Consider the following 27,027-nt stretch of genomic DNA (forward strand, 5'->3'; position numbering starts at 1 on the left):
GAAAGTAAGATTTACAGAGGGAAGGAGAGACAAAGATCTTCTATCCACTGACTGACTCCCCAGATGGCCACCATGGCCAGAGCTTAGCTGATCCAAAGCCAGGAACCAGCAGCTTCATCCAGGTCTCCAACACGGGTGCAGGATCCCCAAGCTTGGGCCAACCTCGACTGCTTTCCCAGGCCTCAAGCAGGGAGCTGGATGGGAAGTAGAGCAGCTGGCACCCATATGGGATTCTGGCGCATGCAAGGTAAGAACTTTCAACCGTAGGCTACCATGCTAGGCCCAGACCCTTCCAAACCAGAACTGTCTTTTATCTTAGGCCCTGGTTCAGGGGTCCCACTTCCTTGAACCCTACTTCCCCTACCTTCATCCCTGGCCCCAGCAGGCAGTTACTGAAGATCCATCTGGCAAAGGCCAGTGCTACAGACAGGCAGAAGCCGAGAGCCAGGGGTCACGAGGGATGAGGTTGGGCTTGGGCTGCCTTGTACCCTGGCCAGTCTGAGTTCAGCAGCATTAGGTGACCAAGGGCCTCTGGGAAAGTGGCCCTGTCTTCATTAGTGGTTTGGGGGCCCTCTACCCCTAAACTCTGCAGATATTATGAACCATGGTCATTAGGGGAGGAATGGCAGGACCTGGTAATCAAAGATCTTTTTGACAGGGTGAGTACTACTATGGTGCCATTTGATAAGCTGCTGCCTGATATAGGCACCAGTTCAAGTACTGGCTGCTCTACTTCCCACCCAGCTCCTTGCGTATGTCCCTGGGAAAGCAGTAGAAGAAGGCCCAAGTACTTGAGTGCCTATCACCACATGGGAGATCCAGGAGAGGCTCCTAGTTCCTGGCTTTAGCCTGGCTATTGTGGCAATTTAGAAACTGAACCAGTGTAGGGAAGGTTGTGTTTCTTCATTTCTTTGTATAATTCCACCTTTCAAATAAATACATCTTAAAAACATCCTGCTGGGGGGTAGCATAGCAAGTAAAGCCTCATCCTGCAGTACCAACATCCCATATGCATGGTGGTTCAAGTCCTAGCTGCACCACTTCTCATCCAGCTTCCTGACGTACCTAGGAAAGCAGAGGATGGCCCAAACCCTTCTGTCCCTACACCTACATGGGAGACCCAGAGGAAGCTCCTGGCTCCTGGCTTCAGACTGGCCCAGCCTTGGCTTTGGTGGCCATTTAGGGAGAGAACCAGTATACACAAGATCTTGTATACACTGGGTTAGGAATAAGTGGATGTAATCTCTGTTTCCAAATTTTCTATTTCTTTTCCTGTTTCTGGGGTAAGGAGGGGGAGAGAAGGGGAGAAGCTGCACACAGCCTTCCAACCGTCCCAGTACCCGGGGATGGAGAATGGCTGCCTGATACCAACCCAGGTTCCCAATGTGGCTCATGCTCCAAGGGTTCTGCCCTAGTGGTTTCGATAGTCCTGAAATGCTGTCAATCTTGCCAATCCAAGGAGGAAGAAATCCTTCCAGGGTCCATTGGCTGACAGTCCACCTTATAGTCTCCATTTACCAGATATTTGCTGTCAATGCTTGGCCGGGATAGTTGTCCAATCTCTTCTGTCTTCCTTGCTCTGCTATGGTACCAGGTGTCCTCAGCAGGCCCCAGTGGGCTGCCATATCCTCCATGTGCATCTGGACATGCTGTCCACTGCTCTGTCTTTTCCACTGAGGAAGCCCAGTTCTGATCCATGTACTTCACGGCCAGACCGCCAATCCTGGACATGAAACCTCAGGCCCCGAATCCTCCTACCTGTGCCATCCCCAGACCTCTGCAAGTACACAAACCAAGTCCCCACAAGCATGCCCCAGAGACCAGTGAACTTCTTTCAGCGCCATTGGTGCCCTGGGCCACCCAACCCAGGCCCTGGTGGACCCCTGCACCATGAACCCAGCACTCACCATTCAGGTGGGCCCAAGGACCTGAATCAGGTGACCCGGGCCCTACCCGACACCCCATCTCCTCTCCAGTCTTAATAGTTTCCTTGCTGTCTAGATTACACCTCTTTTGGGGCTGGCATAATGGCCTATTAGACTAATCTTCCACCTGTGGTGCCATATGGCACTAGCTGCTCCGCTTGCCATCCAGCTCCCTGCTTGTGACCTGAGAAAACAGTTGAGGATGGCTCAATGCCTTGGGACCCTGCACCTGCTTGGGAGACCTGGAAGAAGCTCCTGGCTGTACCTCCTGATTGGCTCAGCTCCAGTCATTGTGGCCATGGGGAGTGAACCAGCAGATGGAAGATCTTTCTCTCTGTGTCTCCTCTCTGCATATCCGATCTGCCTTGTCAATAAAAATAAAAATAAGTCCAGCTAAAGGGCTGAGAGGTCAGTAGGGCTAGAAGACTAAAAAGAAGGAGGGTGTTACCATGGAGAGCTATTTCCTGAGCTAAGAAATAAGCCCAGTCACAGGAAGAATCCATACACAACATTTCCTCCCACTACCAAGCCCTTTGTACTCTCTCTCACCCACCCAAGCTCAAATCTCCCTTACCCGGAACAGCTATTCTGGGTCTGGGGGTGGGGTGGAGGCAAAGAAAGATTGCAAGTCCAGGGTCAGTTGCCCAAGCTTCCCCTGGAGTCATGAGAACCAAACATTGATCTGATTACAATGGCATCTGCAGGCAAAGAGCCCAGAACAGAACATTTAATCTGGCTTAAACATCCAAGATTGCTGCCTGAGGAAGAATCATCTGTAATGGAAATGAAGGATAAGTAGCAGTTTTCCAGGAAAACAGGGTGATGGCAGGTGAACAGGAGCTCCAGGCAGGGGAGCACAGCAAGTGCAGCACTACCCAGGGCAGCACAATAGCTCAACTGGCTAATCCTCAGCCTGCAAGCACTAGTATTCCATATGGACACTGGTTCGTGTCCTGGCTGCTCCACTTCTCATCCAGCTCCCTGCTTGCAGCCTGGGAAAGCAGTGGAGAATGGCCCAAAGCCTTGGGACCCTGCACCCATGTGGTAGACCCAGAAGAAGGTTCTGGCTTTGGATCAGCTCAGCTCTGACCATTGCAGCCACTTTTTAAAAATCTTTTTTATTTTAAAAGATTTGTTTATTTTTATTGGACAGTCAGATATACAGAGAGGAGAGACAGAGAGAGAAAGATCTTCCGTCTGATGATTCACTCCCCAAATGGCCACAATGGCCGGAGCTGAGCTGATCTGAAGCCAGGATCCAGGAGCTTCTTCTGGGTTTCCCATGTGGGTGCAGGGTCCCAAGGCTTTGGCCTGTCTTCAACTGCTTTCCCAGGCCACAAGCAGGGAGGTGGATGGGAAGTGGAGCAGTTGGGACATGAACCAGTACCCATATGTGATTCCAGTGCTTGGAAGTGGAGGTTTAGCTAATAGAGCCATCTCACCGGGTCCCTGGTTGTATTTTCAATAACCACTAGCCTTGTCTGGGTGACACTGTCTGGTATTGTACAGCGTTGTAAATTGGCAGGGAAATCTAAAGCAGAGTCTTGCTGTGCACAGCACAAATTAGTTCTATGCAAGGATGCAAGTTTTTTCATCTTCAGTTGTCCCTGATGCATTTTATGCAAAATCATTGTTCTGTTAAATGATACCACTTTATAATTGAAAAAAAGTTACAGCTGTTCAGTTGACATTCTGAATGTTTTTAAGTAAATACTATTTTTTTTAATTAAAAAAAAAAAAGAATCACTAGCAGGCATCCAAAACACAGAGTGGGGACATGGTAGATGAGAAAGGAACAGGATGATGAGACTGGGGCGCTTGAAACATGACACAATCAAGCTCTAAACGTGGCCTCTATTCAGGAAGCCCGGGACCACAGAAGATTCTAAAAAGGGAAGGAAGCTGCCTGGTGAGTGGTGGCGAAGGCAACCCTTTTCACTTTCTGCATCCAGCTCAGTTGCCTGCCAGCTCCTGCACGCTCCGGCCCTCACCATCTGGTTCAACAGCGTCGGTGCGCCCTCTAGTGGGCCTGGTGGCGCGGCAACCAGCGGCCGAGGTGGCCCTGGAGATCCGGATGGAGGATCTGGGTCTGGGCAAGGGTCCCCGCAGGTGCCTCCAGCGCCGAGTCCTCTTCCACCGCCGGATCTTTTCTGGCCAAGAAAGGGTGTGTGTGTGTGTGGGTGGGGGGCGCCTTTCACCATTCCTTTTCCCCAGAACTTTCCACCAGAGCCACCACACTCTTGGCCCCTCCCCAGCGCAGAGCTGAGGTTAGTGAAACTGTATGTGTGAGGCCCACGGGACCCCCTCCTTACCCCTTTGGAGCCTCACTCCCATTCATTCATTCACTCATTCATTCGTTCATGTGGGACTAATGAACCCCTAGAACCAGATGGACTCTCGGATGAGGAAAAACAGAAATTTCCCAACTTCAGAGTGGAGCCCTGCTACGACGCGAGGAGCTTCAGAGGTGAAAAGCATGAGGAAGAGCTGGTGTGATTAGAGCAGAAGCACAGAGGGAAGGGGAGGAAGCATAGCCCCTTCCCTTGCCCCCCTACTCCAACAGACCCCGGGACCCAAGGGAGGCTACCATCGCTGAAGAACCCGACGACAGAAGCTGTCCATTCAATGCGGGGGTGCACTAGTGTCCTCAAGTGAGGGGACCTTACATGACCACTAAGTCATGTTGCAAGTGGTGGCCTGTCGGGGGACGGGGTGAGAGTTTTGCAGCAATGGATGATGTGGGAGGCCCCACATGAAGGAGTGAGTGAACCAATCAGGGATTCCTATTATCTGAACGGATTTAGTTTTTCCAGAAGAGTCCGAATGTCAGAAACCGCCTTGCAATGGTGGACACTTGGGCACGCTGAGATTTGGGGAAACTGCCCTGGGTACCTGCTGCTGTCACCTGGTGGGGACCTGGACCTGCCTGAGCGCCTCTGCCGTGGGGATGCGCACTGGACCATCAGGGATGCCACAATGGCTGGGTCAGTTCTGAAGGAAAGTTTCCCGAAGGATCTGAGAAGGAGAGGGGACAAGGGCAGGCTCCGGATGGGGGCACCACGAGGGGAGAGAACCAGCCCACGGAGCGTCGGGATCGCTCGTGGTAGGCGTGGAGCCTCTGTCCTGAGGGAGAACAACCCCAGGTTTCAGCAACCTGAGGGTTACAGCTCCTGGGAGCTTTTGGGAGTTAGCATCCATAGGCGTGTTCAGTAGGGAGGTCCGACTCCTCCTGACGCAGGCGTGCTCAGGGGCGGGGTCTCACCTCATGGTTGCACCACGCCCCAGGAGCAAATATTTAACATTCCCGGCTTATAGGGGGGAGGGGCCTGGGGAGGGACCTTCTCTCCTCCCTCCCCTGCACGGCTGATTCGTTTAGTGCTTCCGGTGGGAGGGGGGCGTGGAGACAGCCTCGAGCGGACACCCCCGAGAGGAGCTGCCACCTGCCCATATCCCCAGGGTTGGCAGCCTGGAGTGTGCGTTTCTGTCCTTCCGTGTCTGTATCCCTGCACCTCTGCTGGCCCTCTCTGGTGGGAACGTGCTCCCTCCACCCCGGGGTCGCGCCCCCTCCTTCGTCCACAGGCCAGGATGGCTCCCGCATGGGGTCGTGGGCTCCGGATGGAATTAGAAGGTGCAGCCCCCACAGGCACACTTAACAGTCTACCAAGCATCAGGTCGTTAGAGCGACGAAAACAGACACCCCAACATGGAACGGCTCCACATTATCTAGTGAACTGGGTGGAAAGGGATCTTCCGTGTCTGACCCACAGTGACCCTTCTGTGACACCGCGGGCGCTTCCCGGAGAAGCCGGAATAAGGACCAGCCCGGGCACTTGCGTGAACAAGTCCTTCCCCTGGCATCTCTGCTGAATCCTACCCACAAAGAACCCGCGATGATCCACGCCGTTCTTGCCCTCCCAAGAACTTCTGGGGGTCTCCCCTTTCCCCCGGGCCTTCGGGTGGTACCCATCGTTTTCAACACCCTCATTGACAACTGGTGTCTTGCATCAACCCCACACCTGCCCTCGTGGTCCCCGTATGGCCCCTGTAACTCTCACGGACTGTAGAAGTGCTCTGGCTTTTGCATATTCCTTTGAAGCGGTCTCAAGGTTCCCTCCAGAAGCCCCACGGAGGAAGAAGCGGTTCGCTCCCAGAGCCAGGCAGGACCGCGGCGGGGAACGACAGCCGACATCCTGAGCGCGCGCCCGGCCCGCCCGGAGTGCGCATCCCGGGCCGAGCTGGTCCTCCTCCCTCCAGGTTCCCCGGCCCGCCCTGGCGTCACGTGGCCCGCAGGTAACTGGCCCCGGGAGGGCGGGTGCCGGTAGCCGGCCCGCCCTTGCCGGGCGCCGCGGGCGGGTCTCTGCAGCGCCCACTGCGTCGGCCGGGCCGCAGGTGCCTCCCCTAACACTCGGCGTCCCGCCCCAGCTCCTCCGCGTCGGCCGTCGGTCGGTGCGTGCGTGCGCCTCTTCGGTCCGCGTGTGTCTGTCTGGCCGAGCGCCCCCCCTGCCGCAGCGGCCATGCCTCCGCCGCCGCCTCCGCCGCCGCCGCCCCCAGGCCCAGATCCCACCGGAGACCCCGCTGCGGACCCGTGCTCCGGGCCCGGATCCTTGGTCGTCCTGTTCGGGGCCACAGCCGGTGCCCTGGGGCCGGACCTGGGCTCCGACGAGACCGACTTAATCCTTCTAGTCTGGCAAGTGGTGGAGCCGCGGAGCCGCCAGGTAGGGTGGACAGAAGTGGCGGGGGGTCGCCCGGGGAGCTTCCCGGTGCGGAGCGGGGGGCGCGGCGGCTGATCGGATTCCTCCGCCGCTCTCAGGTGGGGACGCTGCACAAGTCGCTGGTTCGCGCCGAGGGGGCCGCCCTGAGCCCGCAGTGCCGCGAGGCGAGCGGCCTGAGTGCCGACAGCCTGGCGCGGGCCGAGTCGCTGGACAAGGTGCTGCAGCAGGTGAGCGCGGGGCCGGACTGGGTGGCCGCACCGCCGGGACGAACCGGCGAGAGGCGGTGGCAGGCGAGGGGGGCGCCACGACCGACCGGCCCGGCTGCGGGACGGGGTCTCCTTTGAAACTTTGAACCAGTCCCGCGCGTGTCTGCGTGCGTGGGCCCTTCCCAGGGGCGTATTAACTTTTCAGGCTTCACGACGGTCAATTCCTACTCTGAGGAGTTGGGGCTGCAGACTTTGAGCTCCCCCTCCGACCTCCTACGCCGGGGTCTCCCATCGAGGAGGGAGCGAGAGGCTGAAGCGCCCCTGGGAACCTGCGGGGTCAGGTCTCCCGAAGCAGCAGCCGGAAGTGAAAGGGGCGAGAGGCCAGACCTGGCCACACAGGTCGCCCCGTCCCCGCCGCCGGCGTCCTCCACCCGCCCGCCGGCCTGGGAGCGGGGGTGTAGGGCGGTGTCTGCCCCAAAGGCAGACGCCGCCAGGTGTAAGCTGCTCGTCTAGGCCTGTCCCGGCCTACTGACTAGGCATGGGGTGCAGATCGGACCTCAGCTCGCGGGGAGCTACCTGCTCGCTGGGGTGAAGTGGGAATGGGTTCCCATTGCTGTCTGCTTTTACCCATCTTCCCCTCTGCGCACGCACTGTGCTGGACTCTGGGAGTCATGAGTTTTAAGCTCGCCCTTTCATCTTCCCACAAAGTCTGGTGGTGGTGCCTGGTGAGGGAACACAGGTGTTGAGTCTGACTGCCGCCCCTGGAACGCTCCCGGTGCAGCCCCTACTTGGGGAGTGTGTCAGGCAGCTGTTGGAGGGGTTGCCTCCCTCTGCCAGCCTCAGGTTGTAAAATGTCACTCAGAATTGGCAGGGGCGGGGGGTGGGGCTCCGTGATGGGTGTTTGTACCTGTTGTTCTCCAGCGGGAATGGAGGCTGGGGGAGGAGCTGGGCAGCCTCAGGAGTGCCACCCCCTCCAAGAGCAAACAGCCCAGTGCCAGCCGGTCGATAGGGTGTGGGTCAAAGCTCATGCTGCCCCTGGTGTCCAAGTATGGAGCTCTGTCCTTGGAGTTTGTCTAGCTCTCGTTGGCCAGACCCGGAGGCGGGGCTGCCATTGACCGTGAGCCTTCTGGCCCTCTGGCAGGCCTGGGCCTCCCCCACCTGTCTGAGGTGGTGCCTGATCAGAGACAGGTTTAACCTGCTTTGCCCCGCCCCTTCCCACCTGCTTGTCCCACTTCACCAGGTGTTTGCTCTGGCTTCACTCCAGACTGCAGGAGTGAGTGAGTGTGTGTCAGAGAGACAGGGAGAGAGATGGGGGTTTGAGTTGTGTTACTGCCCTCATCTGGCCTGGAGGAGATGACGGTGGACTGGGGCAGGGTTGGGGGCTGGGAGGTAAGGCTTGGCCCAGCAGGAGTGGCCTCCTCCCTCCCAGGCTGGGTGGGGCTGCACATCTGGCTGAACCAGCTTTGCAACCTGAAGCCTCCCTCCTCCTGCCACCTGTTCCTGCCTGCCCAGCTGTGAGTTTGTATCTGTTTCTCTTCCCATTCCCTGTCCCCAGTTCTCACAGCTGGTGAGTGGGGATGTGGCTCTGCTGGGCGGGGGCCCCTACGTCCTCTGTACTGATGGGCAGCAGCTGCTGCGACAGGTCATGCACCCCGAGGCCTCTAGAAAGGTATGTTATGGAGAGCGCCATGGGATGGGTTCTCAGATGCCTTTTGTTGTGGAGGTAGGCAAGGCACCTCAATTCCCCCAGTCATCCCCCACTCCCATGTGCCCCTAGAACCTGGAGCTCCCCGACACCTTCTTCTCCTTCTACGACCTCCGCAGAGAGTTCCACATGCAGCACCCGAGCACCTGCCCTGCCAGGGACCTCACAGTGGCCACCATGGCACAGGGTATCTGTGAGCCAGCAGGGTTAGGGTGGAGGGGTAGCTATGGGCTACATGATTCTCAGTGCATGTGTGTTGGTGGACAGGCTATGTGAACAAATGTTGAGTCTGCACACCTGCTGAGGTCTTGTGTGTACCCTTGTCTTTGTGTGTGCTTGGGATGTGTTTGCAATGCCTATGCTGGAGGGCCGTCTACTCTTATGAACTGGGCCAAAACACATGTTTTCTGGCATTTGTCTTTAGAGGGATTGGAACCCAGGTGTGGGAAGCATTAGTGTCCCCAGGGACTCTCATGCTGGGATTTGCTACTTCTCTGTCCACAGATTTGGGCCTTGAGACAGATGCCACTGAGGATGACTTTGGGGTCTGGGAAGTTAAGACCATGGTGGCTGTCATCCTTCACCTGCTTGACGGACCCAATGGTGAGGTTTCCCTCGGGCCTGTTACCACTCTCAGGGTTGGGTAGAAGGTGGTCACTACAAGGTCCTCCTTCCCACTTGTGGCCTGTAAGAGTCCACAGGCCACTTCATCCCTTCATCTGCTGTCTTCCCGCAGTGTTTGGTGGAGAGGGACCTCTCCTTTCCGCCAGACCCTGCTCACACCCATGTTATCTCTCAGGTCAATTATTTTCCAAGCCTGAGGTGATAAAGCAGAAATATGAGACGGGGCCTTGGTAAGTGTGGGACAGGGGTGATGGTGGGGGTGACAACAGATGGCCAGCTCTGACTTGTGCTTTGCCCCCACAGCAGCAAAGCTGATGTGGTGGACAGTGAGACTGTGGTTCGGGCCCGAGGGTTGCCTTGGCAGTCATCGGACCAGGACGTGGCTCGCTTCTTCAAAGGGCTAAATATTGCCAGGTGGGTGTGGAGGGTTGGGGTGGGGTGTGAGAGGGCTAGTCTACCCAGAAAGTACTAACAGCACTGGCTCCACAGGGGTGGTGTAGCCCTCTGCCTCAACGCCCAGGGTCGCAGAAATGGTGAGGCCCTCATCCGCTTTGTGGACAGCGAGCAGCGTGACCTGGCGCTGCAGAGACACAAGCACCACATGGGAGTCCGTTACATTGAGGTGAGGTTCTGGGCTGGAGTGCAGCAGGGCACAGGTGAGCCAAGCCTGAGACCCAAGGGTCCCTCTCTCCATACCCACAGGTATATAAAGCAACAGGGGAGGAGTTTGTAAAGATTGCAGGGGGTGAGTATCCAACCCCTACCCCTGCTCCAGCAGGGCTTCACTCCTCCACCACCCAATTCTTGACCTATTTCCTACCGTCCCCCTTGTCCCCACCCCTACCTCTGTTTCAATGTGTGTCTGGAAGAGCATGAATGAAGTCAACAGGTGACTCCCATGCCCTGAACCCAGGCACATCCCTAGAGGTGGCCCGCTTCCTGTCCCAGGAAGACCAAGTGATCCTGCGGCTGCGCGGACTGCCTTTTTCGGCTGGGCCAGCAGACGTGCTAAGCTTCTTGGGGCCAGAGTGCCCAGTGACTGGAGGTGCAGATGGACTGCTCTTTGTGCGCCACCCTGATGGTCGGCCAACTGGTGATGCGTTTGCACTCTTTGCCTGTGAGGAGCTGGCCCAGGCTGCCCTGCGCAGGCACAAGGGCATGCTGGGCAAGCGATACATTGAACTCTTCCGGAGCACTGCAGCTGAAGTGCAGCAGGTGAGCACCTGGGGCTCCCAAACCCACTTCCCAGGGTGCCCCGCCCCCCCTTGTGCTACTTCTGGATCTGGTTATGACCAGCCTGCTGCTGCTTTCTTCCCTAGGTCCTGAATCGCTATGCATCCAGCTCACTCTTGCCTACGCTGACGGCTCCACTGCTGCCCATCCCCTTCCCACTGGTGCCTGGGACTGGGAGGGACTGCATACGCCTCCGAGGCCTCCCCTACACTGCCACCATTGAAGACATTCTGAGCTTTTTGGGGGAGGCAGCAGCTGACATCCGGCCTCATGGAGTGCATATAGTGCTCAACCAGCAGGTAAGGCTGCCACCAGTAGGGGCACACACACACATGATTAGGAATGCATATGTGTTGGGGGTAAGGCACCCTTAAACCTGGCTGACTGCTTACCAGAACATGTGTGCAGGGCCGGCCATCAGGTGATGCCTTCATCCAGATGATATCAACTGAGCGGGCCCTGGCTGCTGCACAACGTAGCCATAAGAAGGTGATGAAGGAACGCTATGTGGAGGTGGTCCCCTGCTCCACAGAGGAGATGAGTCGTGTGCTGATGGGGGGTACCTTGGGCCGCAGTGGCATGTCCCCTCCACCCTGCAAGTTGCCCTGTGAGTGCCTCAAGGTTTGGGGAATCAGGAGGCAGGTGGGGGTGAGGCTGTTATAAACCCCCCACCTTCTGTGTTTGAAAGCAGGGCCTCCTTTTTTTGGTAGCTCTGCTCAGGGTGGTGCTGGCCTCCCTGTAGATGGTCTTTGCTTCTGTTTCCAGGCCTCTCTCCACCCACCTACGCTACCTTCCAGGCCACCCCAACTCTCATTCCCACAGAGACAGCTGCTCTTTATTCTTCGGCACTGCTCCCAGCTGCCAGGGTGCCTGCTGCCCCCACCCCTGTCGCCTACTACCCAGGGCCAGCCACTCAGCTCTACATGAACTACACAGCTTACTACCCCAGGTACCCTGCTTAGAGGCACTCCCTGCTCCCCGGTCTGCTTTGGAGGGAGGATTATGATGTCCTTTCTGGGGTATGTAACTTAAGGTCTGTTGGAGACTGGACTTTATTCTGAAATGGTAAAAGCTGAACAGGTGAAGAATGGCTGTCACCACAAAAAGAATCACAGAGGACCCTGTAGAAGCAGTTTTAGGGGAGGAGGAAAACCTAAGCACAAGGCAGAGGCAGGGGAGGAAGGAGGGAGGGAGGAAGGTCTTGGTCTAGGCTGCAGGTGGACTAAAACTCTCATCTTTACCATCCCATCCTAGCCCCCCTGTCTCTCCCACCACTGTGGGCTACCTTGCCACACCCCCTGCTGCCTTGGCCTCTGCTCCCACCTCAGTATTGTCCCAGCCAGGGGCCTTGGTCCGCATGCAGGGTGTCCCATACACAGCTGGCATGAAGGATCTGCTCAGTGTCTTCCAAACCTACCAGGTGAGGTGGCATGGTTAGTGGGCTTGTGGGCCTGGCTGCGCCTGGACTGCTGCCCTAAATCACCAGTGTGTCCCTTTTTGTAGCTCGCCCCTGATGACTACACCAGTCTGATGCCTGTTGCTGACCCATCTCGCACTGTGTTACAAGCCCCCAAGGAGTGGGTGTGTTTGTAGAAGCCGGTAGGTAAGCTGGCTGCTGCCAAGCTAACATGCCTTTCCTGCATCCAGAGGACCACCACTCTCAACCCAGTGGTTTCTTTCTGACTTGCCAAAATTTTCATCAAGTATCCAGGAGACCAAACCTAACTCCTCTTCCCACTATTTCCCTGCCTGCTCATCCCTGGTACCTTCAATTTGTGGCTCCTGAAAATGTCCATATGAGTCTCTCTTCTACCCCCATAACTGTGGTAGGGGGTGGGGAGGCAGAGCGAGTCTGGCCCTCAAGATACTTGAACCTCAGAGACCACGCTGGACCATGAGTGGCCCCACCTAAGGATGCTAGGTGGACACAAGCTATTTTGATGAACTGTGCTGCAGAATCCCTAAAGGACACTAGGGGGCAGGAGGCCCCTAAATGAAGACTCAGGCTTGAATTTCATAGGGAACATACTGCCAACTTTTCCTGCACACCCTGGGAAGGACAGTTACCCTAAACCCAGCAAGACATGATGGAATGTCCTTTGCACCCGTTAAAGGGTGTGGAACTGAAGCTGCGAGAAGAATTTGGGACTTCATGCTCTCCTCCATTAAAAAACAACTTCCCAACTAAGTGGACTTCTAAAAAGCTGCAGTGCTGTTGGCTTTACCCTCAGAGTGAAGGGCTCCACAACAGCTCCAGGCGGAGGAAAACAGATTCCAAGCAAGCTGTCAACCTGTCACCATTTATTATTTCAGCACTACAACTGAGGAGCCGGAACCGCTGGCTTTTTCCCTTTGTGTTTGTGCAAGGAGCGCTGCACTCATGTAAAAGGTTTGAAAATACAAAATGTACAAGAAAACACAATCCCAAGTGCTGTAAACATAACTGAGAACCATTTCTTTACTCAGCATCCATTTTTATAAAATGTTTCAACTTGAGCCCATCTGAGCCTTAAAGATGACCAACTATTCTGAATGTCAAAAACAGGGCTTCAAAGCCATGCCCAGCAAAAGTCTGATAGAAAGTTAGACCCTGGGCAACAGCACCACATGTGAACCTGAAGACGCCTGTTTCTTTTACAGTTGTTTTCAGCCATGTTTTTCTGTGCATCCCCAGTAAGCAGAAAGCCACTCATTCCATTCCTCAACCCAGGATCTGGCATGGGTTTGAGAGAGAAGGGGTTCATGCTAGCACATGCCCAGTTGCTCAGTGCTGCTACTAGAAATCAATTTGCATAGTCCAATGGATGTGTGCCTTTACATTACTATGCTGCACAAAAATTACAAAGCCAAAAAATACTCTTACATGAAGCTTTTACAAAAGCTGATATAAAATGGCTTACATAGTATACAAAGCTCTATTTTAAAATTTAACCTTTATTTTAAATAGGAAAGCATTTCTAATGCTACAGGCATCAAGGTATTTCAAAGGCATCAAAGTTTGGTGCATAGCAACTCTGGATCATGGAGGCTTCTTTCTTAGGGGAAGCAAAGCAACCCCCAAAGGGTCTTGGAAGGAGACCTTTTACAAGAACCCTAGGTGAGGCAGCTAACCAGGGGCAAGAAGGTGGAGGCAAGACTGGTCACTTCTCTCAAACTTGACCTGAGAAGCCAACCAACTGCTTCTTCAAGGGAACCTGTGGGTTTGCAACTCCAGGTCTTGAAGCAAATTTCCTATCACACACTACATGTCACAAAACTTTCAAAGACTATTTAGCTGAACTCCAAGAAAGGTTAGAGTGATTTGCTGAAGGATTGACATTTTTCCATAACTAGCTATAGGGGGAAAATCTAAAACAACATTTTTTTTTCCTTAAACATGTTTTCTCATCCTGGTCAAGAACTTTTACACTGACTAGAGGTGGTGAGCAACAGGTTGATCCCCTTAGCCTCATTAAACAGAGTGTTTAGCATGTAGGGCCCATAATCCCTGGAATAAAAGCATTAAGTCTTCAACCGTCCAGCATACTATCTGACATGGAGGCATTCAAAAAATGTGCTTCTTAAATAAAGTATATTATCCATCTGAAAACACACTTTTAGGTAACAAACCTCATTAGCAAAGAAGTAAGGGCAGGATTTGGAGAAAGTCCCCAGTTTGGGCACCTCCTTTGGTAGATAGCACGCTGAAGTTCTACTGGGCTCTGTCTTGGACGCTAGCCTCCCCAGCCACAGCACCAGGACATCTTTGGTGTCCAGGGTTGGGTCTATGATGCCATCTCATTTTTGGATGTGACCTCAAAACCTGGGGAAAAGGCTGGTTTTCAGGTCATACAGACGAGATTGCGTAGACCAGAATCATGTTGGGTTGTAAACCACAGAAGCTAAGTCAGCCAGTGTGCATCTTAAATCCTTCCCGCTCCAAGTCCTGCACCTTCTCTTCCTGTCCTGATGCACAGCGCTGGTCTGTACTTGCCCCTGACCCAGCCTGGCCTCTAGCAAACAGTGAGGACTGAGAAACTGCTTGAGCCTTTATGGGACTGGCTTCAAGGGTCACAGCACAGCTAAAGGCAGCTGCTGCCACTAGGAACAGGTTCTGGGGCCAGAGGACAAACACCAGGAGTCCTCCACAGCCTATCAGTTTTAAGAGGGCAGGAAACAGCTAAAACCCCACTTCTCAAAAGTCTCCTGACACAGCTAAGGTCCTAAGGGGAAAAAGCAACTTCAACCTGGAGCCAGTATGGAGAGACTGCAGGAAGATTACCTAGAAAGTTACAAAATTGCTATGTTCTGGAATGTCTTTATATTCCAACATTTCAATGATGGAATGGTCTTGTTTTATCTAACAACAGTTTGCTTTTATAAAGAGGTATGAGCTACATTTGGCTTCATTTCCTATGAATCTATGAAAGGCTTCAGGAAACATGCTAAGTTTCTGATGCATAGGTGTGGGCTTGGGACAATTTTTTTTTTTCTATTTTGTTTGCCTCTGGAAGGTTTTATCAAAAGTTCTTATTTTAAAAATATCATCAAAACTAAAGGGCCCTTCAAATGACCAGAAAGCAGTACAAATCATCAACCCCAGATAAGCAACCAGGTTACCCGCAAAAGCAGCATCTCTGAAATGGAGCTTGCTGCATTCACACTCAGAGCACCCATCATATAAAAGTATCCTATTTAAATATCAAAAAGCAAAGCTCATTTTCCCAAAGCACAAACAGTCTATGCAGTTCCTGTTCTTTTACAAAATCTACCCAAGGCCTGAGGTGGAGGAATGAGGCTTTCCCCGAAAATGCCGAGTCCAACTCCGGGCACTGGTCCTGATGGCCACAGAGCTGGAAACTGAAGATCCAACGAAGAGAAGCACACTGAGACGTTGCCGTCGACAAAAGGCTACAGCGGCACTGCTACAGCCCGTCGGATCTTCCCAAATCCAGGGACTTGGGACCTGGAAGGGGAGCCTCCTGGCTCACCCCTGGTCCTTGGGAGACAGAAATCTGGGACATATCTCTCCCAATTATCTCATTCACTGAAAAATAAGAATAGGGAGAATGATCAGTGACTTCTCAGAGACTGTCCATGTGATGCCAAATGCTGAGCACTCTCCCAAGCTAAGTGGCATCAGAAGCAGAAATATTCCCCAAGCTGCTTTCAGTTTAAGTTGGAGGCTCAGAGAACAGAAAACGTTTTTACCACCACTCTATAGGCTCAAGGTCCAAAGTAGTGTATAGGAAAAATTTTAAAATATAGATTTATTCATTTTTATTTGAAGACAGATTTTTAAAATATAGATTTATTCATTTTTACTTTACAGAAGAAGAAGGAAGAGAGAGACCTTCCATCCACTAGCTGCAATGACCATAGCTAAGAAGGCCCAAAGCTTGGAGTCAGGAGATTTTTCTGGTTCTTCTGTGTGGGTACAGGGTCCCAAGGCCATGGGTCACCATCCAGGCCATAAGCAGAGAGCTGAACTGGAAGTGGAACAGCCAGGACACGAGCCCATAGGAGATCCTTATGTTTGCTAGGTGAGGATTTCGTCAATGCACCATTGTACCAGGCCCTACACCCCAACAAGGACCTTTTGAAGTATTTAACTTGATGTAACATTTCCTTAGTGTTTTTGGAAAGGTTTCTAATTCCCACAGTATCACCTGGTATATAAAGTAAACAGTGTAAACAAATGCCTTGCACTAATTGGTAAAACACAGATTTCAAGGTTATTTGTTCTATCAACATAGAACATGTGGAGCACAGTTTGTTGTGAGGTCCAGTATAAAGAACTTTCAGGCCAGGTGTCATAGCTCAGTGGTTAAACCCTTGCCTTGTAACTGCCAGGATCCGACGTGGGCACCGGTTCATGTCCTGGCTGATCCACTTCCCTTCAAGCTCCCTGCTTGTGGACTGGGAAAGCAGTCAAGGACAGCCGAAAGCCTTGGAACCCTGCACCCATGTTGGGAGACCCAGAGGAGGCTCTTGGCTCCTGGCTCTGGATCAACTCAGCCCTGGTCTTTGTGGCGACTTAAAAAATGAACCAGCTAACAGAAGGTCTTTCTGTTTCCTTTCTGTGGATCTGCCTTTGCAATAAAAATAAATCTTAAAAAAAAAAAATTCATCTTCTAGAACCAATATAGAGGGAAATTCCAAATTCCCCCAAGTAAAAGTTTAATTCTCAAAATATTTCATTTCTAGTATTCTCAAACTAAAGATTCTATTATTAATTCCATTCCTAAGCACATATACATGAGAACTGAACACATATCCACATAAAAATTTGTAATTCACCTTTCACACCAGCGTTATTCATTTAGCCAAATGCCTACCAAGTAACAAATGGTAAAAAAAAAAAAAAAAAACAAAACATGGAGAAGCAGGTAAATGTGATTCATAGAATGCTCAGCTTTAAAATGGGGTGAAGTTCTGTTGGTACTACACTGATGGACCTTGGAAATCATGCTAAGTGAAAGGAACTAGTTACAAAAGGACACATAATATTCCATTTATATACACCAATCCAGAGACAGAAAATAGATTATGAGCTCAGTGTAATGGCTCAACTGGCTAATCTTCCCCCTTTAAGCTCAGGATCCCACATGAGAACTGGTTTATGTCCTGGCTGCTCCACTTCCCAGTCAGCTCCCTACTTGTTGCTTGGAAAAGCAGCATAGGATGGGCCAAGGCCTTGAGACCCTGTGCCCATGTGGGAGACTTGAGAGGGGATTCCTGGCTCCTGACTTCAAATCTGCCCAGCTCTGGCCATTGTGGCTACTTGGGGAATTAGCTAGTGGATGGAGAATCTTCCTCGCTGAATATGCCTTTCAATTACTACATGCATGGAGAGAGAAACAGGTAATGTCTAGTAACGAGTATGAGATTTCTTTTTGGCATAATAAAAATGTTCTAAAATTAGCCAGTGGTGATGGTTGCACAACTGTGACTCTACAAAAAGCCACTTAATTATATACTTCTGAGGGTGAGCTTTTGTAGTTTTTAAACATCTCAATACAACTGTTCAAAGCAGACCAAAACATAAAGCAAAGCAGACACCAGTGATCATGCTTAAAATCATTCAACTAGTTTATGTAGTTTGTTTGAAAAGCAGAGACAAAGATGATTTATCAGTACAACTAGCAAAAAAGTCAGGACTGGTTCAGGTCACAACCAGGAACTCTAAACTCAAGCTAGGCCTTCTCAGCAAGAAGCCAAAATTGAAATTACAGGTGAGACTCAAACTCAGGAGCACCAACATGGGGGTCAGGCATTCCAGCGGATGCTTTTCTTGCTGTGCCAAATGCTGTGTCCCAATTTTTAAAAGATTGATGGACAGCCTTTTAATCATTATGTAATTATGAAAATATTTTTCAGTTTTCTGTACTGATGACTATAGGGGAAGGGAACTGACATTTACACATTCCACAAATACTTACTTAAACTTTACAACTGAACTTAAGATTTTTTTACTTTTTAAAAAAATGTTATCATTTGAAAAATTTATATAAGATTAGTAAGTTTCACATTTTCCTGATTCAGATTTAGAAGTATTGGGGTTCCTCCCACTGACCATCTGATTACCACTACCAATACTGAGCCTAAGAAAGGAAAGAATGATGCTGTCACTACTGGAACTAAAAAGGGAATGAGTTTTAGAGCAGGAATGTGGTTGCTTAAGTTTGAAAATGGAACTTAAGGGCCTGGTGCAATAGCGTAGTGGTTAAAGTCCTTGCCTTGCATGCCCAGGATCCCATATGGCCACCGGTTCTAATCCCAGCAGTCCCGCTTCCCATCTAGCTCCCTGCTTGTGGCCTGGGAAAGCAGTCAAAGACAGGCCAAAGCATTGGGACCCTGCATCCACATGGGAGACCAGGAAGAGGCTCCTGGTTCCTGGCTTCGGATTGGCTCAGCTCCAGCCGTTGCGGCCTCTTGGGGAGTGAATCATTGGATGGAAGACCTTCCTCTCTGTTTCTCCTCTCTGTATATCTGCCTTTCCAATAAAAAAAATAAATCTTAAGAAAAAAAAAAAGGAACTGAAAATGCAAACATTCCAGTGGCATAATTAGTAGGCAGAAGATTATAAGAACCATAAATTCGGGTATATTCATAGCCTTTAGATAGCAAGAAGCAAATTTATTTTTAAAGATTTATTTTTATTATTTTTTTATTGGAAAGGCAGATATACAGAGAGGAGAGACAGAGAGGAAGATCTTCCATCCGATGATTCACTCCCCAAGTGAGTGCAACGGCCGATGCTATGCCGATCCGAAGCCAGGAGCCTCTTCCGGGTCTCCCACGCGGGTGCAGGGTCCCAAAGCTTTGGGGAAGCAAATTTATTAAATATATATTTTTAAAATGGCCCCTGATTTTGAAAGTCATCTTTCTCATCACTTTAATCATTAGTGACTATATACATTGAGTGCAGAGTAACAGTTCTTGACAATTATTATTTCTACTGGAAAAGCAGATTTACAGAGAGAAAGACTGAAAGATCTTCCATCTGCTGGTTCACTCCTAAAGTGGCTGCAACAGAACTGAGCTGATCTGAAGCCAGAGGCTTCTTCCAGATCTCCCACATGGGTTCAGGGTTCCAAGGCTTTTAGCCATCCTCTGCTTTCTCAGGCCACAAACAGGGAGATGGAAGGGAACTGGAGCAGCTGGGACATGAACTGGCACCCATATGAGATCCTGGCAGATACAAGTTGAGGTATTTTGCAATTAGGCTTCATGCCGAGCCCTTTATTTGGGGATCTGAAACAACAAAAATGATGTTTAAGTAACTGCTCCAGGTGAATTACTGAACAATATTTTTAGAAAAGGGGTGGATATTATGGCACAGCAGGTTGAGGTACCACTAGGGATACCAGCATCTCATTATCCAAGCATTGGTTTGAGACTCATATGTACTTGAGATTTCATATCTGACCCAGGTCCCTAAAGCATGCCTGGGAAAGGAGCAGAAGATGTGTCATACTCGGGTCCTTCCTGGCCATGCGAGAGAATGGATGGCATTTCTGGCTCCTGGCTGTTGTGAATTTTTATAGAGTGAACTGTCAGATAAAAAATTTCTCTTCCTCTAAGTCACTTTGTTTTTCAGATAAATAGATAAATCTTAGCAAAATGAAATAAAACAAAACATGGAAGTTATAACTGTTACAAAGTACTTTAATAATCCTTGAGCAAAAACAGCCTGTAGAGCCACTGAATAAAGCCACCACCTGCAGCAATGGTATCCCATATAGGTTATAGTTCAAGACCCAACTGGTGGGCCCAGCGTGGTGGCCTAGTGGCTAAAGTCCTCACCTTGAATATGCCAGGATCCCATATGGGCGCTGGTTCTGGTCCAGGAAGCCCTGCTTCCCATCCAGCTCCCTGCTTGTGGCCTGGGAAAGCAATGGAGGACGGCCCAAAACCTTGGGATCCTGCACCCACGTGGGAGACCTGGAGGAGGTTCCTGGTCCCTGGCTTCAAATCAGCGTAAACCAGCCGTTGCAGTCACTTGGCTTTCTCTCTGTCTCTCCTCTCTGTGTATCTGACTTTCCAATAAAAATAAACAAATCTTAAAAGACCTAGCTGATCCCTTTTTTTCCTTTCTTCATCTCTCCTTTCTTCTTCTTCTTTATTTTTTTTTTCCTTTTTAGGATTTATTCATTTTTATTGGAAAGGCAAATTTACAGAGGGAAGGAGGAACAGAGAAATAGCTTCCATTTGCTGGTTCACTCCCAAATGGCTGCAATGGCCAGAGCTAAGCCAATAAGAAGCCAGGAGCCGCGAGCTTATTCTGGGTCTCCTAAATGTGTGTTAGATTCCCAGGGCATTGGGCCATCCTCCACTGCTTTCCCAGGACATAAGCAGGGAGCTGGATTGGAAGTTGAGCAGCTGGGCCATGAACGAGCATCAACATGGGCTGTCTGTGCTTGGAGGTGGAGAATTAACTAGCCAGTCCCTGCTCCATTTCTGACCCGCTGCTCCGTGATAATGCACTTGGGAAAACAGAAGATGGCTGTAGAACTTAGGTTCCTGCACCTACATGGGAGATTCAGAAGAAACTCCTTTCTCCTGGCTTTAGAGAGTAGCCCAGCCCCAGCTGTTGTGGCCACTTGGAGAATGGATCAGTACATAGAACATCTTTCTGTTTCTCCCTTTCTCTGTAACTCTTTCAAATAAATACATCTAAAAACAAAACAAAAGACCACTGTCAATTATGCAACTCCTCTGCTTTTATTCTCACATATCTCACTCAGGATGAGAGTGTGGCTCCCACTTCTGGGAGTTTCCGAAACAGTTACTTCTGTCTGTTGGAACTTGCCAAAAATAAGGTGTCAACTAAAGCAAATTAAGACTACTACTAGGGGCTCATATGGGTGCTGGTTTATGTCCCGGCTGCTCCACTTCCCATCCAGCTCCCTACTTGAAGCTTGGGAAAGCAGGCAAGAATGGCCCAAAGCCTTGGGAACCTGCACCTGTGTCAAACTCCTGGCTCCGGATTGGCTCAGCTCCAGTCGTTGCGGCCATTAGGGAAGTGAACCAGCAATGAAGATTGTTCTATCTATCCTTCTCTCCACACATTTGATCTGCTTTTCCACTAAAAATAATTAAATAAAATCTTTAAAAACAACTTTTTTTAAAAAAAAAGAAAATAAAGGAAGGAACAAAGACTAAAAAGGGACTATTACTGGCAAAGAGCAGGTGTTTAGCTTAACAGTTCAGATGCTTGCATCCCACATCAAAGTACCCGGATTTAACTCTTTTTTCTGCTTTTACAGACCCAGAGAGGGGGCAATGATGGCTATGGTAGTCAGGTTCTTGTCTTTCATGTGAGACCTGGATTGGGTTCCCAGCCTCAGCCACTGAGGGCATTTGGAGGGGGTGAACCAGCAGATGAAGCACATTTTCTTGCTCTCCTTTCCTCTGTTTGTCAAATATATATATATATATACCTTGTAAAAGGGCTTTTAGTGACAAACATGATTAAAAAACTATGTAAAATCATTAGCAACCCTGATTCACATGATTTCTTAAAAATACTAATGCTTGCTCTTTCATCATTTTTCACTTCATTCTGAATGAATCTGTTCGTGTATTTAAACTAGTCACTAAGTAGCTTTTTTGGGTTTTACCAACTTAAGAACAGAGCTGTTTATTCCCCTAAGGTAAAGGTTTGTCATTTTCCTTCCTTTGAAGAGTAAAGTGAACATGAGCTAACAGCTCTCAAATGGCAGTGCCAGCAGGCTATGTAGGTCACACCATCGAGCCCACTCTGGCAGTTAAGAGTCTCATCCTCCTCCCACCCCAATGCACACACCACAACACCTGGATTGGCGTGCGATCTTTCCTTGTAAAGCTGCAACAATTCATCAAAAGTTAATGTGCTTTAGAAGGCAGTGGAAGTCATCCCAAATGCTTGGGCACTTCCTACCAATGTGGGAGAGTTGGATAGAATTCCTGGTTCTCGGTTTTGGCCTGACCAAGATCTGGTTTCTCTGGTTATTTGGGGAATATCCTCTTCTCTCTATAAATCTGTCTTTCCAATATAAATGAAAAACAAAACAAAACAAAAACAAAAAAACCCCAGGGCCTGCATAATAGCTTAACCATTGGCTGTTTCACTCCCCCAGAAGCTTCAATGGCTGGAGCCCAGCCAATCTGAAGGCAGGAGTCAGGAACTTCTTCTGGGTCTCTCATGTGGGTGCAGGGTTCCAAGGCTTTGGGCTGTTTTTGACTGCTTTCCCAGGCCACAAGCACGGAGCTGGATGGGAAGTAGAGCAGCAAGATACAAACTTGTGTCCATATGGGATCCTGGTGGCTACAAGGCAAGGACTTAGCCATTAGGCTATTATGCAGATCCCCATCCCACTTTTTTTTTTTTTTAACTTTGGGATCTTTAAGCAAGAATCAAATTAACATTTTGAGCTTTTGCATGTGAAGTTTTATCCTGTACTCTAGACAGCTTCCAAACACAGGCAACAGTGAAATACATGTGAAATGACAAGAAGGTGTCCTTCACCTTTAGCATCACTGGAGTAATACTAATAAATGAAAAATATGACTTCTTTAAAGCACAGCTTATGGGGGTGGGGGGGATATCTGGCCAGTGGGAAGATTTTTTCTCCAACAAGCCTCTAATATGTGTGATGCTCTACAGATCTTTGCTCCGTGAAGATCTGTAATTCAAAACATTCTACAAAGATAAACATGAAGTCTCCAGCTGAGTAAACAACACACAGGTACTTCAAAGCACTGTCAGGCAGCAGCATGTCCTCTTCTGTATCAGCAAAAATGGAAATGTCAAAAAATAAACACTTCTTTTCAATTTAGGCCAATGTAGAACTCAAAACTACTTTGGAATTTCTTTTCCCAACATATTTTCTGCCACCAACTCCCCAATCTGTTATCTTGAGGGGACAAATCTGAGACTGAGATCCATAAACCCACATGGCTCTTTCTACTGTTGAAGAGCTAGCTGCAGCAATTTTCTTCATTTAATACTTTTTTTTTTGTTTTAACTTTGAAAGGCAGAGTTATAAAGAGACAGAAGGAGAGACAGACAGATCTCCTACCTGCTGGTTCACCCCACCAAATAACCACAATAGCCATAACTGGACTGATCTGAAGGTAAGAGCCAAGATCTTCTGGGTCTCCCATGTTGGAACAGGACCCAAGCACTTGGGCCATCTTCTGTTGCTTTTCCAGGTATGTTACCAGGGTGCTGGATCATAAGTGGAGCAGTCAGGACTCAAATTTGTACCCATTTGGGACGCTGGCACAGCAGGCAGATGATTAGTCTCCAAGAGCACAGAGCCTGTCCTTCTCTTAATCTTTAACCAATACAGAACTACCTATCAAAGCTCCAGGAGGCTTCTCACCTTTAACAGTGGTTTATATAAGTAAGTCTCTACCTCAAAAAGGCCAGCAAGCAGAGCTGGCATAGTTGTGCAGTGGGTTAAGCTGCAACTTGTGATGTCAGCATCCTACATCAAAGCAATGATTTGACTTCCAGATGTTCTAGCTCCAAAACAGCTCCATGCTAATGTATCTGAGAAGGCAGCAAATGACAGCTCAAGTACTTGGACCCTTGCTACCCTTGTGGGAAACCTGGATGGAGTTCCCTTTTCCTAGCTTTGGCCTGACTCAGCCCTGGATATCATAGCCATTTGGGGAGTGAACCAGTATACAGATGATCTCTTTTTTTCCCTCTTAAACACCTTATCTCTCAAATAAACAAATACATAAAACATCTTTTATTGTTTTTATTAAAGATTTATTTTCATTGGAAAGTCAGATTTACAGAAAAGGAAAGAGAGCGCGAGAATTTCCATCTGCTGGTTCATTCCTCAAGTGGTCACAATGGCTGGAGCTGAGCCAATCCAAAGCCAGGAGTCACGACCTTCCTCCAGGTCTCCCACACTAATGCTGGGTCCCAAGGCCCTGGGCTGTCCTCTTCTGCTTTCCCAGGCCACAAGCAGGGAGCTGGACGGGAAGTGGAGCAGCCAGTCCTCCCACCCATATGGGAACCAGGTTGATACAAGGCAGGAATCTAGCCACTAGCCCATCATGCCGGGCACTGTTATCATAGTTTTTTTTTTTTTTTTTTAAGATTTATTTATTTTTATTGCAAAGTCAGATACACAGAGAGGAGGAGAGACAGAGAGGAAGATCTTCTGTCTAATGATTCACTCCCCAAGTGACCGTAATGGCTGGCATTGTGGAACCTTCTCCACGTCTCCCATGCGGGTGCAGAGTCCCAAGGCTTTGAGCCATCCTTGACTGCTCTCTCAGGCCACAAGCAGAGAGCTGGATGGGAAGCAGGGCTGCCGGATCAGAACCAGCGCCCATATGAGATCCCGGCACTTTCAAGGCGAGGACTTTAGCCTCTAGGCCACCACGCTGGGCCCCCAAAACATTTCCTAAAAGATCGGTAAGCAGGGCCAGCATTGTGGTGCAGCATGTTAACATCTGCCTGTAATGCCACAATCCCATATAAGTACAGGTTTCAGTCCTTCAGGCTCTATTTCTGATGAAGCTTCCTGCTAATGTGCCTAGAAAAGTGGCAGAGGATGGTTCAAGTGCTTGGGCCCATGCACCACATGGGAAACCCAGAAGCAGTTCAAGACTCCTGGCTTTGCCCTGGACCAGCCCTGGCTGATATAGCCATTTGGGGAATAAGTCAACAGAGAAAAGATTCCTTCTATGTCTGACTGTCTCTTTCTCCTGCTCTCTATAACTGCCTTTAAAATAAATTTAAATAAACAAATAAATAAGTTAATAAAGGCCTGCAAGTCAACAAAATTTTTAGAGATCCCACATTCCCAAATCTATCTACTTTTTGGTTCTAAGGAGTTGTCTATACTCCTGTTGCTATGTTCTTATTCTTATTCACTCCGTTATCCATTGATCCTTTTAGTACAGAGAAGCACTTCTGTTTTAGAATTTTTTAATTAAAACAAATGTATTTTATTTTTTTATTGGAAAGTTACATATATATAGAAGAGAAAGAGAGGAAGATCTTCCATCCGCTGATTCACTCCCCAAGCGTCCACAACTGCTAGAGCTGAGCCAATCTGAAACCAGGAGCCAGGAGCTTCTTCTAGGTCTTCCACATAAATGCAGGATCCCAAGGCTTTGGGCTGTCCTTTACCACTTTCCCAGGCTACAAGCAGGGAGCTGGGTAGGAAGTAGGGCTGCGAAGTGGGGATTAGAACCGGTGTCTGTATGGGATCCCGGTGCATACTAGGCGAGGACTTCAGCCACTAGGCTACCAAATCAGTCCCCAGAGCATTTCTTTTTTAAACAGTATCACTAGTAGCAGGACCAGTATTTGAACCTTCATAAATAAGAACAGTCCTGGGTTAAACACTGAGCCACAGCTGTGAAAATCCAGTCAGGAACCAGGAGTTACTTCTAGGTCTTCTATGTGAGTGCAGGGTCCCAAGGCTTTGTGCCATCTTCCACTGCTTCCCAAGGCCACAAGCAAGAAGCTGGATGGGAAGTGGAGCACCTGGGATATGAACCGGCGCCTATATGGGATCCTGGCAGATGCAAGGTGAAGATTCAGGCTCAACATGTCAGTTTTTTTTTTTTTTTTAAGCAAATCTAATTCGGAGGCTTCACAATACTTATTGTAATGGATGGGGGACAACACCATAGTGCAGTCACACAGGCACCTATTTATGTTCTAGCTGCTCCACTTCTGATCAAGCTTCCTGCTAATATGCTTAGGAAAGCAGAAGCAGATGATGCAAGTGCTTGGGTCCCTATACCCACGTGGAACACCTAAGAAGTAGCTCCAAGCTCCTGTCTTTGGACTAGTCCAGCTCTGGCTTTTGTAGCCATCTGGGGAGTGAACCAGTGAATAGTAGATCTGTCTCTAAATCTGTCTTTCAAATAAAAATAAATACAATTTTAAAAGTACTTCACCAGAAATCAGGCCAGCAATCACATGTACTCAGCATCCACATCACAGATTTTTTTTTAAAATATATATATATAGGAGATTTTTTTTTCTTCTTGATTTAAGAAACATAATTGAACACTTGCCTTTTGGGCCACCTTTGTGGTGCGGAAAGTAAGATGCTGTCTACAATATCAATATCTCATATAAACACCTGTTAAAGTCCCAGTTGCTTCACTTCTGGTCCTGTTCCCTGATAATGTGCCTGGGCTCCTGCCACTCATGTGAGAGACAACCTGGTTGGAGTTCCAGGATCCTGGCTTTGGCCTGGCCCAGCGCTAGCTGTTGCAACCATTTAGAGAGTCAACCAACAGATGGAAGATATCTCTCTCTCTCTCTCCCTAGCTTTCTGATTCTGTCCTGCAAACAAATAAATAAATAATATCTTGAACAAACAAAACATGTGCTTTTTGTACACAGCCAGACTAAAAACACAACTGTGAGAGCTTGAGTATAGTTAGAGTTAAAGGACAAAGTCTTGTAGTCAAGTGTAGCTCCAAAGATAGTTAAGTGGGCTTTACTGAGAAGATGCCCATGCATACCCCCTTCTTCTGCAGCACATGCAAATCCAGCCACTGCATGCAAGCAAATACCAGACTTGGGCACAGAAACAACACATGTCAGTCAACACTCACCCTCTATGGTCTCCAGAATGGAGCAGCACATGAGAGCTCACTGAGGGTAGGCCATTTCTCTGCTGAACCTGATGGCTGGTGTTCCAAGTCAGACATAAACTGGTCTGTGTCAAAGAAGACAATATCACTACTGAATGGAACAAACCAGAGCATGAACTTAATCGATGACAGTGCCCAGCCTGCTTTTATTTTTAATCAAAACGGAACTTAACTGTTCTTTATCTGTTTATCACAGTGTAAAATAATCACATTTTATGAAATAATATGAATACTGTAGTCCAAATAGTTTAGATAACATGATTTCTTTTCATTAAAAGGCCAGTAACTTTTTATTTTAAAAACTTTAAGTTATGGGTACAGTGCAATAACTCCATACTATATACTGATCAAATCAGTGCAACTGGCATACTCATCTCGTTAACTACTTATCATTTCCTTGTGTTGGGAAACTTTCAATTCCTCACTCTCAGTGTTTAGTAAAATAAATAGGGCCTGGCATGGTAATGTAGTGGCTAAAGTCCTCACCTTGCACACACCAGGATCCCATATGG

At 49.3% G+C, this 27,027-nt stretch overlaps 2 protein-coding genes across 6 annotated transcripts in view; one reads left to right on the forward strand and one right to left on the reverse strand.

The window, feature by feature from the left end:
* Positions 1-6,251: 6,251 nt before the first annotated feature.
* ESRP2 (epithelial splicing regulatory protein 2) lies at positions 6,252-12,169 on the forward strand. 3 transcript variants are annotated; one of them, XM_040982495.1, is made up of 15 exons: positions 6,252-6,640; positions 6,736-6,864; positions 8,399-8,512; positions 8,621-8,735; positions 9,053-9,151; positions 9,348-9,402; positions 9,476-9,586; positions 9,662-9,794; positions 9,875-9,917; positions 10,086-10,387; positions 10,492-10,704; positions 10,814-11,012; positions 11,171-11,354; positions 11,660-11,825; positions 11,909-12,169. In XM_040982495.1, exons 1-15 carry the CDS (start codon positions 6,440-6,442, stop codon positions 11,996-11,998), a joined length of 2,154 nt encoding a protein of 717 aa, XP_040838429.1. In that variant the 5' UTR covers positions 6,252-6,439; the 3' UTR covers positions 11,999-12,169. The 3 variants fall into 3 exon arrangements, with proteins under 3 accessions (XP_040838429.1, XP_040838431.1, XP_040838430.1); XM_040982496.1 differs by having other exon boundaries at positions 6,392-6,640; positions 9,479-9,586; XM_040982497.1 differs by lacking the exon at positions 11,660-11,825 and having other exon boundaries at positions 6,352-6,640.
* A 522-nt stretch (positions 12,170-12,691) lies between these two features.
* The window catches only part of NFATC3 (nuclear factor of activated T cells 3), a 96,910-nt gene continuing 82,574 nt past the window's right edge, over positions 12,692-27,027 (reverse strand). The window contains exons 10-11 of one of the 3 annotated variants that reach the window (XM_040982493.1): positions 26,477-26,580; positions 15,343-15,431 (exon numbers count right to left, since the gene is read on the reverse strand). In XM_040982493.1, coding sequence (XP_040838427.1) covers positions 26,480-26,580 — 101 coding nt within the window. In that variant the 3' untranslated portion in view covers positions 15,343-15,431; positions 26,477-26,479. Of the gene's footprint in view, positions 15,432-26,476; positions 26,607-27,027 lie in introns of all 3 variants that reach the window. The other 2 variants (XM_040982491.1, XM_040982492.1) reach the window with 2 other exon arrangements.

This window comes from Ochotona curzoniae, unplaced genomic scaffold (assembly GCF_017591425.1).
Source record: "Ochotona curzoniae isolate NIBS_2020 unplaced genomic scaffold, NIBS_Ocur_1.0 contig_3622, whole genome shotgun sequence".
NCBI lineage: Eukaryota > Metazoa > Chordata > Mammalia > Lagomorpha > Ochotonidae > Ochotona > Ochotona curzoniae.